Consider the following 13,229-nt stretch of genomic DNA (forward strand, 5'->3'; position numbering starts at 1 on the left):
AGCAGCTGAAAAGTGACATCATCTGCAACAGCAGGAAACGCAGAAATCCTGCTTGGTCTCTCCCATTTCACCCCTCCAGTCTACCATACTGTAAATTCCAGATTAGGCATGAAGCAAGGTGCTTCTCGGTGAGTCAGTTTCCAGAGCTGCATCGCCCAAAGCGTTTGCAGATTTATACCAACACTTCTCTGCTCCTATTCCGGGGGAAATAAAAGCTAACCCAAATGTATGAAACACAGATCTCTCTGCTTATTAAGACCGATGTGACAAATATATGAAAGTATCCACACACCACAGCACACCTCTAGTGAGTTGTAACGGAGGACAGACACTAAAACAACTCTTTCACAATAAAATATTATAGCATAGTTCCTTGCTGGTTTACACATCATGGCCCAAGGGGAGGCAGAATGTAGGGAAGTGTGTTGGTCTTAAAGGGCTCTAAAGGGTGATTAGATAAATTCGTGGAGGTTTATCAATGGCTACACTGAAACTTACATGTTCACAGACTATATCCCATTGAATACCAGCTGCAGGGTAGCAACAGCAGGTGGAGGCTATTGATTCCATGCTCTGCATATGGGCTGCCCAAAGGTCGGATGCCAGACTAGATGGAGCTGGTCTGGTTCAATAGGACTCTCCTTAAATTCTATTTAAAAAGACATCCAAATGGGGACATCATCTTAACACATTTATAAGGACCAATTCCCTGCTCTGGGATTTTTAGCTGCTCGTAATAAAGATACTACAGTGGTACCTCCGGTTAAGAACTTAATTCGTCCTGGAGGTCCGTTCTTAACCTGAAACTGTTCTTAACCTGAGGTACCACTTTAGCTAATGGGGCCTCCCGCTGCTGCTGCTGCTGTGCCGCCGTGGCACGATTTCTGTTCTCATCCTGAAGCAAAGTTCTTAACCCAAGGTAATACTCCTGGGTTAGCGGAGTCTGTAACCTGAAGCGTCTGTAACCTGAAGCGTCTGTAACCCGAGGTACCACTGTATTCTTGAATGACTGGGAAAGAGATTCACCTTTCCTTTGATGATTTACAAAGCAAAGTGCTCTTTGACTGGCAATCAGAAAACAAGTTGGAAATGTCAGCTCCTAGAAATTGCAGTCAATTACTTTGTCAGGTGGTTCTATCTCCTCACCCTTCAGCCTAGAACAAATGATTCTCATTGCTATTTTTCCTGAGGTACCAGAACTGAGTTCCGGCGAGATCCGGCTGGAAAAAACCACACCCTGATTATTCTACTCTTTTAGTTGCTCCTGGCAGCTACTGAATGACACCCTGGTCCAAGCAAACTAGCAACAACACCATACAGATATCATATTTATCATGATTGGTACATATTTGGCTAGCTGTGACATCAGAAAGCAAGCTGAATTTGCTTGTGCAGCTGTGTCAGGCAACTCCAGCCTGTACTTTGTGCAACGATCATGTCTGCCACAAATGCAGTGGGGTTTCCTGTAGCAAAGTGTGAAAGACAGACATGTGCTCTTAAAAGTTGCTCTACATGTATTGGCAACAGACCTATCAGAGCTCTCACACATGGGTGTTTATTGACACGTGGCTGTTGTTCACACTCTGTGTTTTGCAGGAAACAGTAGCACACCAGTTAATTCCTAGGCATGAAATTCTGTGTAAACTGGACCTATTCTGAGATCGCAATGTCTTGCTCCAGCTAAATTCAATAGGAGAGGATTGATTCAGCATAAAAGATACAGATCAATCTTGGAATCCTATGCATAACTACTTAGAAATCCCTTAGAGTTCGGTGAGACTTATTCCGGGGTAGAGATGTTCAGAATTGCAATGTAAGGCCCTTAAATGTCTTCAAGCACTTTCCAAACTGGGTATCATTATAAAGGGGGAAGAAGCAAACCCAGAGTCACCAAGAAAATACTGAGTCATGAGAACTTCTAATGCACACATACCGTAAGTGTTGTGTGAAATGTACTCCACTGAGTCACCTAAATCCAAGCTGGTAATTGCAATGTGTGAACATCATTAATACGACCAGTTTTTTTTATAAAAAAAACCCGTAGCCCAAGACCATAGCACACCAAGTCCAATCTCCTCCAGAAGACATAGCGTGTAACTTGTATTCCATTAAATTAAATGGTTTTTACTAAGGAATGTTCTCCAGGGACTGTGGCATATATCCATAATTTTTGTTCTTCTAGGCTGAAGACTGTTTTACTGTGCAAACAATGGAATATGTTTCAGCTTGAGCGCACCATGAAGAAACGCAAACAAATGTACAATACTAAATTTTTTATTTGCTTTGACTCCAGCTCTAAGGGGAAAATATGTATGCAAATGAGAGACGAAAACTGAATAGGTCTCCTGTTGCCCATCTCGACACACAGCTTATATACACTTCCACAAAGTGCTTGGATAGGCTTGGGCTTTTATGCTTGAGTTATTGGTTTGTTTACTTCAGCTAGTGCTGGTCGAAATCTCTTTTCAAGCAACAAGGAATTTCAGACAGACTCTCTAATTCACTCTCTTTGGGATCAAGTGGTCCAGAACAGTCAATAACTGTCTTACCAACTAAAACTGACAAAAGGTATCCATAGCCACTGTGCCTTTATGTGCTTCAAGTGACAAAGATGGATCAAGGAGCATTCCCAGAAATGCTCAGTGGGGCAAATGTTCATGACATGTCATAGGTCAGAGAAGGCAACAGTGGAGTCTTGGCACCTATGTTCCATGAACTGATCGCCCTACGTATAATCTCTCCCCAAGTGTATATTTGCAGCAGAAAGACATAGACAGAGTTCTGATTTGACTGAATGGCCTACACTCTTCAGACTGCAGGCTGGACATACAATTTATGGATGTTCATCTGGGTTAAAAATTTCCCTGCAAATAGAAAGCCAGCAGGAACCCGTCCCCTTCTGTGCTAGCTTTCTACTCACAAAGAGTTTGTTATGTGGCATAGGATTCAACAGCGGTATTCTCCACCTGTAGCCTGACGCAGAACCAATATCTAATGTGGCATTCTGCTGCATGGATACTCAAGACCCACATAAGTTAGCATGAAGAAGAGGGGCAAGGGGGCAAAATTCTGGAGCCCTGCAAGAAGTTTCGGGATCAGCCACCACAAAAATAAAAGAGAACAAAGGAACGATGTGCACGAAATCAACACAAAACATTGTAGACGAGCTGTATTCTTACCTAGTACTGCTACCATTGTTAACAAAATCACAATGTGATTCACTTTCTTTCTTTTATGGAAATACAAAAGAATGCAGAATGCTATTACTGCCAGGATCTGAAAAGAAAAAGCGTAAAAGGCTTAAGTTGCTAAAATGCAGAATAAAAGCTTCAGACAAAAATCTTTAACAAGATGTCACATATCTCCCCCTTTAAAGGGATGAGTAAGAGGAGTAACCTCACCACCATTTATCAAACAATTATTCCTATAAACCTTTCCTAAGAAATGTTCACATTTTGCTGTCTAGTTCTCTTATCCTTTCAAGTGCCTACTTTATTTTTACAGCCTTGAAAAGATTTAAAACAGAGGAGAGAGGAGAGAGTTCTTGCAGTAATAATCTGGCATCCAATTTTAACTATGTATAATCATGTTGAGCCACCACTGAACATAGCAATGCCTGCCATCCTCCAACTGCAATGAGGCTACTCTGGTGTAGATGACTTGAAGATTTCAGCCCAATCTTACTTATCTTACTTACCACTTGCATTAATTACCTTCACTTACTATTCTGTCTTCCACCCTCATCAATAAAACTTGGACTGAACGCACAGTTCTGCTCAGAACACCTGCAATGCATTTGTAACTCTGCACTGGTTTTCAATCACTGCCTAGCCAACTACCTGTCAAGAGGTTGCATAAAAGAAAAATATACCAGCAGAGTTAATGGTACGCGAGGAGAGGCTGCTTTGCAAGACATTCTGCAGATGGGATTTCCTTAACGCTGCACGCAGACTGGGCTTGCTGCTTCATAATCGCCAGCAACACCCCCACATGCACTGTAGCCCCACTCCAAAGTGGCTTCCATATGGGCCATATACTGCTGCTTAGTAGACACATTCTATGGGGTGAATTTCCACTTTCCAGTTCAGATGTTGGGATGTGGCGGGTGCTTCTTTGATCTGGAAGAGGTGGGTATGCATACATAAAATTCTTTTGTGCTGGCCCTGACCTAATATAGTATTACCTAGTATTCCCTTATGCTAGGTAATACTATTCACCCATCGAGCCCTTTTACATAGGAACACAGGAAACTTTTTTAATACAGAGTTAGGCCCATTGGTTCTTCTTTTTCTTCTTCTTTTTCTTCTTCTTTTTCTTCTTCTTTTCTTCTTCTTCTTCTTCTTCTTCTTCTTCTTCTTCTTCTTCTTCTTCTTCTTCTTCTTCTTCTTCTTCTTCTTCTTCTTCTTCTTCTTCTTCTTCTTCTTCTTTTCCTCATAGCCAAGTAAGATTGTCTTCCATAAACACGGTTTTAACAGTGGGTCCCTAAGTGACTCTGGAGGCCAATTCTGGATCCATACATCCTTCCACAGTGGGGACATAGGTTTTCGGGCGGGAGTTGATCATGGTGAGAGTTTGCCAAGCATGCCTTCCTCTTAGCACATTTCTCCCATTCATCCTGAGTTCGAGCGTCTTCAAATCCCATGACACCTTTGGTAAAGGCTGTTCTCAGGCCAGTATTTCCTGGTTGTCGGTCTTTATACTACATTTTTTAAGATTTGCCTTGAGAGAGTCTTTAAACCTCTTTTGTTGACCACTAGCATTATGCTTTCCATTTTTAAGTTCGGAATAGAGTAGTTGCTTTGGAAGACGATAATCCGGCATCTGCACATCTAACTTGATATTGTCCATCTAACTTGATATTGTCTACACTGACTGTCAGCAGCTCTCCAAGAGTTTCAGACAAGGGTCACTGCAGCCCTACCTGAAGAGGCCGAGGAAAACTGAACCTGGGATCTTTTGCAGGCAACAGAGTAGTTCTATATCGCTGAGCTGTTTTGAGTACGAATATTTGTCCACCAAGCCCTGTTGCACTCTCTCTAGCAGTGGCTCCCTGATCCTTTTAGCTGGAGATACATAGGGACACAGTACTGAGTCAGACTATGGGTCCTATACTGACTGACAGTGGATCTCCAAGGTATCAGGCAGGGAAATATTCCCAGCCCCACTTAGAGATGGATGCTGGGCATTGAACCAAGGACCTGCATGCAAAGAGATGTTCTAGCATTCAGCTATGGCTTTTCCTCTATGGGAAAATACAGTACTACCAATTAGGTTTCTTCTACAGCAGCATATGGCATAGGCTTCCTGGCCTCATCTGCCTTCCCTCCCAGCACAGAAGTCTGGGAAGGTGGGGAAGAGCCCCCACTCTGTAAGGGAGGGAACCTTTTCAACTTTTATTACTGAGATATATTTCAGAAGACTTTTTTTTTATTTCCTGTGAGTGAGGAGAGTTTGGTAACCGAAAAAGTTGCCTCTTCTTCATTTGCACAGAAAAGCATGTGGTTAGATTCCCTTTTTAAAAAAAAACAACAGTTGATTTTAATCATCTGTGTTTTGCTATATGATTACTCTGTTCCATTATGATTTTAGACATCTGTGCTGCATATTCAGTTTTGTTATGGCTTACGGTCAAACAATAAAACCTAAAGAAAATATATAAATAAAACAGCCAATCAGGTATGGGCATTCCTTGGTATTCCAGCTTCCAAATCTGGAACTGTAGGTTTAAAATTCTAAAACTGCCCTCAATCTGTTCAAGTCAATAAAGAGCAGCAAGTTACATTTGGAAACTCCCCTTTTTACTTCTCACAGGAAAAAAAATAGGTCGCCAGAAAATGTTCTGAAAACATGTTGAAATGGGTGTTCTAAGTGCTTCCCTGGACTGCAGCCTAAAGCTTTAGAAGGTGAGGAAAGGTATTTGCATGTGAAGACTTTTAAACCTCCCCCGTAAATGAATTCACAGAAGCCTCAAATTTTGGTTTGGTTTTTGGCAGAATTTAAGCCACAACTTTATTGATTACAGCAAGTGAGTGGTTGCATAGGCTCTGGTTCGACTAGCTCCCTGCACCCTTGCAGGTAGCACTGACCCAGGGCACCAGCCTAGGTCAGCCTAGGGTGAACACCCAGAATGGTGGAAAGCCGGGAACATGCTATGTCCACCACCCAGATGTCCCCCTGGACTTAGGCACGGGCACAACCCCTCACAGGGTTGACCAAACCATTGAGTCCCTGGATTCCTTTAATGGAATACCCCTTTGCATAAGGATGACGAGAGCGTTCCCCCATCCCTATCACCTGAACCAGAGCCTACCCACAACCTTACAAGTTGTGACAATTTGCTACGCGGCAGGCGAAACCCAAGTGGCACCAGCCAATCAGCCAAGTGGGGGAAATTCCTGTCATGCCCCTGTCCTAACGACACACGACACACGACGGCATAGCAAAGGTCAAGCACGCAAGGCCTAAATATAGGGAGAGGTGGGTGGGTGTTCCGATGCACTGGCCAAGAGAGAAAGCTCAGGGCCATGAGCATTGGCATATATAGTTCCCTTGATCCATTTTGACTAGCGTCCCATTGGTCAGATTGAACCCAGCATCAAGGGACCTACCAATCGGATGTTGTGGCTATCCAATCGTACCCACCCACAACACAAGGGTTTGGTTGCCAGGTCTCACCTTCGAGGGAGGACATGATTTATCCCTAACAAATCCACGATTTTAAGAAAGCTTTTTAATTCATTGAGAAAGGAACACTGGACATGTTGGCAGGGCAAGGCGCTTGCTTAAAATAACGGGGGAACAAAAGCAGAATAGTGGATATTTTGGCTCCAGGCTTTCAACGACAGCTAGGAAATTGTTAAGTGTGCTATGGGCTTGCTGGCTTCCCTCTTTTTCTGATATGCAAATTTCCCTTCCCTTCCCTTTATAGAACTAACCAAGAAATTGCAGAGTTGTGCTTTCACCAAGCATATTTTCAAGCGAGAATATGCAACTGAAGTTGGAAACATTGCATGCTCTTGATCACAGAAGCGATTCTGATACTGCTTAAAATGCCATAGCATTTTTATGAATAGCAACCATTTTGTGACAGTGCCCACAACACTTTATCAAAATTCCAGACGTGTTCACCAGTCCTCAAAAATTAGGGACCTCTGAACAGATGTGAGTAAAGAAACAGTTTTGAGCCACATTTAATCCATCCACCTAGAACAGTCTTTCTCCCACAAAAAACTAAAAACAAACTACTCTTGTCTTTCAGGGGTGGAATACAAGACATGAAGGGTCTGTGCTGAACTATATCTTGAATCCTATGCATTCCTGACTCATAAATCATGTTTTCCACTCTGTCAAGATACCCATAAACAGGCATTTCCACTCAAAGGGCACCACAAGCAGAGAACTCCCTCTCTGACATCTAGCACATCATGCCATGCTTCTAAAAGTACGGATTTACTCTTGCCCTTTCTTGAATGCTAGAAAGTCCAAGGTAGCCTTTGCAGTCAGTTTCTGCAGCTAGTGCAGAATGCTGTAGAATCTTTGGGCCATTTTTACATAAAACGTATCAAACCCAAACTTACACTACATGTATATATATTAAAAAGTTTCGTTACACTAGCCTTTAGCTTACTGCGAGGATGCCTTGCCTTTCCCCCCTATGCTCATTTCCCTATAGTTTGGAAAGGGGCTCTTAAATTCACACTCCGTTTGACCCAAGGAATGTGGAAGGAGTAGAAGCTGAAGTAAGCAAATAGCAACAACCTTGACTGAAAGAACAATCGGTTCCCACACGAAAAATACCTATTGACTCTGCAAACCAAGAGTGCCCGGATTACCCTGTACTAAGAGGGAACTCATTCTCTGAGGGCTGGTCGTTGTGTGGTCGAAAATCTTCTATGCACAACAGGAAAGTAGCAGCGGACTTGTGGAAACGGCAATGGTCACAGAATGCCAAAGAGGGGAAGGTGGACCACGGTATATTGAAGGATGCTGGAAGGAGAACCACAGCACTCCTCACTGTGATGTTTTGTTCTAGACCCCACTTGCAAACAGTGACTTATGAATATTGTACTCACCACATAAATCAGGAACTGCCAGCTAACTAAATCATTCTGTATCTTTCTTGCCGTGACTTCCTGGGTAACGCGTGGAGCAAATGTCACCACCAGAAATGTTCCTGCAATCGTCACGGTTCCACCTTTCGTAATAAATACATGTAGACAAACAGGTTATTATTATTATTATTATTATTATTATTATTATTATTACAAAACATGTAAGTCTCCAGAGCAACCTTCTAAACAGCAGCAGTTTGATAAAATTTAGGAGACCATGATTATGCACAAGCTCCATTTATCTCCTATGACCTGGTCACATTCCAACCATAGAGGCAGCACAATTCTATGCATGTCTACTCAGAAGAATGGCCCACCAAGTTCAATGGACTTTACTCCCAGGACTGCAGAAATGGGAGCATTTGTTTTCCTGACTATGATTCGGCTACATATACTTCCAAACTGTCTTAGGCAGTTTTACTCATATTGCACCCCAAGGTTACCTATGATATACCAAGTAATATAATCAATGAACTTCCCTTTCCTCTAATTTGGTGGTCTTTCCGTTCTGCTTTGCATGTTTTTGATTTTTGTTGCTTGCATTTTAACTTTATTTCAGAACACAATTCCATAGAACCATAGAATTTTAGAGTTGGAAGGGACCTTAAGGGTCATGTAGTCCGACCCCCTGCAAGGCAGGAATCCTGTCCACAGCCATCCCTGGGTGGGCTCGAACCACCAACGTTCTGCTTAACAGCAAGACACACTGACCCATTGAGCCATCCTCTTTCTGACATGCTGGTAGTCTCATTGTCCAGCATTTGTAACTACCTGGTGCAAACTGGTTAGCATCATCTGGAATTCTAACCCCCTGTCATAATACTGCCTCTAGACGTCAGGATGATGTGAAACATTGACACATGCCAGGCCAGGTATCTTAATTGTGGGCTGGGGATCATTCTGATTTGAGGGAAAGTAAATATCACTGAAATCAAGGATGCAACCACTTATGTAGCAGTTGTTTGAATGCAGAGCTGGTAGCTGCATAGCACAGCTGTGATGCCTTAGGAGAGTTATATTGCCTTCCTACCTCTCACCAGTGGGATGCGGGTGGCATTGTGGTCTAAACCACAGAGCCTAGGGCTTGCCGATCAGAAAGTCGGTGGTTCAAATCCCCGCGACGGGGTGAGCTCCCATTGCTCGGTCCCAGCTCCTGCCCACCTAGCAGTTCGAAAGCACCTCAAAGTGCAAGTAGATAAATAGGTACCGCTACAGCGGGAAGGTAAACAACATTCCCATGCACTGCTCTGGTTCACCAGAAGCAGCTTAGTCATGCTGGCCACATGACCACATGTACGCCGGCTCCCTCGGCCAGTAAAGCAAGATGAGCACCGCAACCCCAGAGTCGTCCGCGACTGGACCTAACGGTCAGGGGTCCCTTTACCTTTACCTCTCACCACTAATAGCTACTGCTCCTGGAAGTGGCCAGAACTCTTCCTTAAGCCTGAGGACTCTGGGGATTTCCCAGGCAGCAAGACATATGCAGAGAGTCTTCAGAAGGCACTCTGATATCTCAAGATCACTTCCAAGGGAAGCGGGGAGCAGTGTGAAAATTAATGATCGCAGCACAGGAAACTGAGGAATTCTGCTCGCCTTCCTTCGGTAGCAGTATCTTTCTTTTACATCACTCGTGGAAGGGCTGTGTGGTAACTGCATTCATGCGAAAGAGGATGTGGGCTTGTGACAGAGTGTTCTTGAACGTGCAAGTGCATACAGACATGTGCTTTTCTTCATGAGTATGTCTTGTGTTCTTCGGTGCTGCCAAATGCCAATTTTAAATTGGTCTGTGTGGTTTCTAGGCTGCTTTTTAATTTTATTTTAGAGGTCCCATCCCATAAAAATAAAATTAAACGAATCAATAAATCAATGTGGAACGTGAGTTTCTGGGGCACAGACAACTGCATAGAACATCAATGGGACATAATAGCACACTCGCAATTCAGAGGTGGGGGGGGGAACAATCCCCACAGTGTTCTATATTTATGTATTTGCACAAACCTCCCAACAATCACCGTATCTGCCATGGTACAGCTAACTCCAATGGAATGCAGCAACTTTGTTAAAAAAAAAACCTCCATGGCAAAGACAAACTCGCAGAAATACTGTAAAATAAATCAGCCCAGAACTCTAGTTAAAACATTGTGCAGCGTACAAGACTGAAGGGGAAACGTGATGAGTTGAGGGATGAATTCTCCATGTATCACTTGTACCAAATCACTAAATATTATAGGGCTATTGGAGCAGCACTGAATTTCTTTCTGCAAACGCTCACAACAGCTGTGCAATTACAATCATTGCACTAACAGCCTGCATCATCTGCTTGCTTATTTGCGCAGGGAGCCCAGTCATCCTCTTCATTTTGCACAAATGACAGGCACTCCAAACAAGAGAGACGTACCCACACAGATAGCACTTCTGCGTAGGAAAAAAAGTATGCAAATCGTCACTAGGGATGGGTGAATTCTGTCAGTTTGGGTTATTCCCTGTTTCCTGTTTCCCTAATCTGAAACTCAGTTCTCCACATACCAGTTCACAATTAAAACAAAAACAAAAACCAGCCTCATGAAAACCTTTTAGTGCAAATATCTCCTACTATACAAATATCTCCTACTATACTTCCTAAACATTAGGAAGAACTTCCTGAGAGTAAGAGCTGTTCGGCAGTGGAATTTGCTGCCAAGGAGTGTGGTGGAGTCTCCTTCTTTGGAGGTCTTTAAGCAGAGGCTTGACAGGCATATGTCAAGAATGCTTTGATGGTGTTTCCTGCTTGGCAGGGGGTTGGACTGGATGGCCCTTGTGGTCTCTTCCAACTCTATGATTCTATGATTCTATACACATTTTTTGGAAAGCAGTTACTGTATCTGCAATATAGTGCATTTTGTATGTTGTTTTCACTAATATATATCATATAGAGGTCAAGCTTGGTCGTAAACTGATCTGGCTGGTTTGAGCCCTCCACAAATGAATTACCTCTGTGGCACTTGTTCGCAAGCAGTTGATGGGAAGACCTTGTCTAACAGCAAGTGGACAGGTAACACAGACATTGCTAGGGAATTTGAAATTGATCCTTCATCCACCAAACTCCCAGTTAGAGAGCCTCTTGCTTCACTGAGTGACAATGTCGTAAGGGATCTGTCAACTGATCAAGCATATGGGTACTGGATCATACAGGCCATAAGGACAGGGAAACCTTCCCATGGATTTGGCCTTTCTTGAAATTGGTCCAGTGAGCCATTCAAGGTGGTTAACAACTAAAAATTTTACATCTTCAGAAGGTAAAATTAAAATTATTTGGTTTTCCAAGAGTAGTTGATGTGCTTTTTAATCAAGTGAAGACGTGCCATGCTAAATGTTGTCCAGTCACAAAAATAATAGCATATTTGAATTCCTCACACCCCAAAACATATTTTTAAGACCCCCTCACTGAATAAATTTTACAAAAACCACGTTTCACCCCTTGAAAAGACACGTCCCATTGTGGTAGACCCATCCACAATCTTAGTGGAGACAAAGACCAGAATGGGCTGACTTGTCTGCCCAGCTGGTTTCCTGAATTTGGTGCCAAAGCTTTTTGTTGGGTGAAGGTTAGTGAGGGAAAACAATACTTTCCCCAGAAATACATCCTAGTGTTCTGGTTGAGTTTTAGAGCACACAAGCAGAACTATGACTATGGACAACTGCTGTGGGAATAAGCATTGTGACAAAGTTTGAGAATCACAGTCATCTCAAATATGTCAACAACATTTATGCAGCAATTGGCCAGAGTAATCTCAAATGCCAAAAATAGCTATAGACTCATTGTCTTACATAAAGCAACCAAAATATCTGCTGGAACTAGTCACATATCTAATAAATGAACCGTAGAGCAAGGCAGATTTAATTTGCAAAAATGTTTTTGAGGCAGACATAAAGTCCAATGTTTTGTGCAACTGAGATCATGTGTGCCAGCAAAACATTGCTGAAATGCTCTTGGAAATAACCAAATTAGTATAAAAGGAACAAACAGTTACTATTTTTTAATGTTATAAAAAAGAGCTTGTGTGAAAATATAAACATTAAAAGAGCTGTGATCAGAATGATCAAGCGATTAGATCATGTCTTGTTTTTGATAGGACTCCTACTGTTGTCAAATATATATCAAAATATGTAAAATATTGAAGTATTATCTCCCGATTTAAAAACTGGAAGCAAAAACATGAGCCTAAACAGAAAATGCCCATTTAATTGATACAGATAAAAGTCTGCCTAGGACAGCTGAGTCAAGAATGAGACTCTTCATCTTAGGGTCGTGGTTTTGAGCCCCACATTGGGTGAAAGATTCCTGTCCTGCAGGGGTTTGGACTAGATGACCCTTGTGGACCCTTCCTATTCTACAATTCTATGAGTCTATGATTGGAACAGGAAGAAAACTTACCAGGGAAAAATAGATTCAATGGACTTTGGGATTTAAAATCCATTTTTGAAGCAAAACTGGATGACCCTGCCTATTATTAAAACTATGTTCCAACCTATTTTAAAATAAGCGTATTTATCTTCAGCTGACAAATGTTGGGGGCATAAATATATCTTGCTATTAATGCACATGGTTAAAATTTTGTTGAGGGTTGCTAAAAGATATGTGTTTGAAAATCAGCATTATTTCCCCTATCAAAACAGCACTGGCAGCAGGCCACTTACCTAATATACCTTCGGGTCTCATGTACTCTTTTAGGAATAAGACAGAAATAACTGCACTTCCTGGGGAACAAACAGTCATTGTTAAATGTTACATAATAAGAGAATATATTAAAGATGACGACGTCACCTGTGATAACATTGCTTAACAATAATAACAAGAAAATAACCCCTTTGCCTCCACATCAGCAACATAATCCTGGCAAATCCTGGTGCTGAAACTAGACTCCTAGTTCACTTCCACACACTTTTTATTTTTTAATCCTATGGTAAACTGGCTACAATCCAAGAGACAGGGCTTGTGAAAGGAGTGCTCTGCACAGCACATCCCTCAAACACTCTTATTTGGGGGGCTCTTAAACTGCCACCAATACTACCCACTTCTCCTTGTGCATACATAACTTGGGCACCCTCCTGGCAACAAACGGTTGTGGAGTTTCTTTC

The 13,229-nt window shown here is 42.4% G+C and overlaps 1 protein-coding gene across 2 annotated transcripts in view; it reads right to left on the minus strand.

The window, feature by feature from the left end:
* Positions 1 to 13,229, minus strand: part of NIPAL2 (NIPA like domain containing 2) — a 46,700-nt gene that overhangs the window by 21,297 nt on the left and 12,174 nt on the right. For both annotated transcript variants that reach the window (XM_035125965.3, XM_088675734.1), the window contains 3 exons: positions 12,789 to 12,848; positions 8,073 to 8,194; positions 3,180 to 3,276 (listed from right to left, as the gene is read on the minus strand). In XM_035125965.3, the coding sequence (XP_034981856.1) occupies positions 3,180 to 3,276; positions 8,073 to 8,194; positions 12,789 to 12,848 (279 nt within the window). The remainder of the gene's footprint in view (positions 1 to 3,179; positions 3,277 to 8,072; positions 8,195 to 12,788; positions 12,849 to 13,229) is intronic.

The sequence above is a fragment of the Zootoca vivipara genome, chromosome 8 (genome assembly GCF_965207765.1).
Source record: "Zootoca vivipara chromosome 8, rZooViv2.hap1.1, whole genome shotgun sequence".
Taxonomy (NCBI): Eukaryota; Metazoa; Chordata; class Lepidosauria; order Squamata; family Lacertidae; genus Zootoca; species Zootoca vivipara.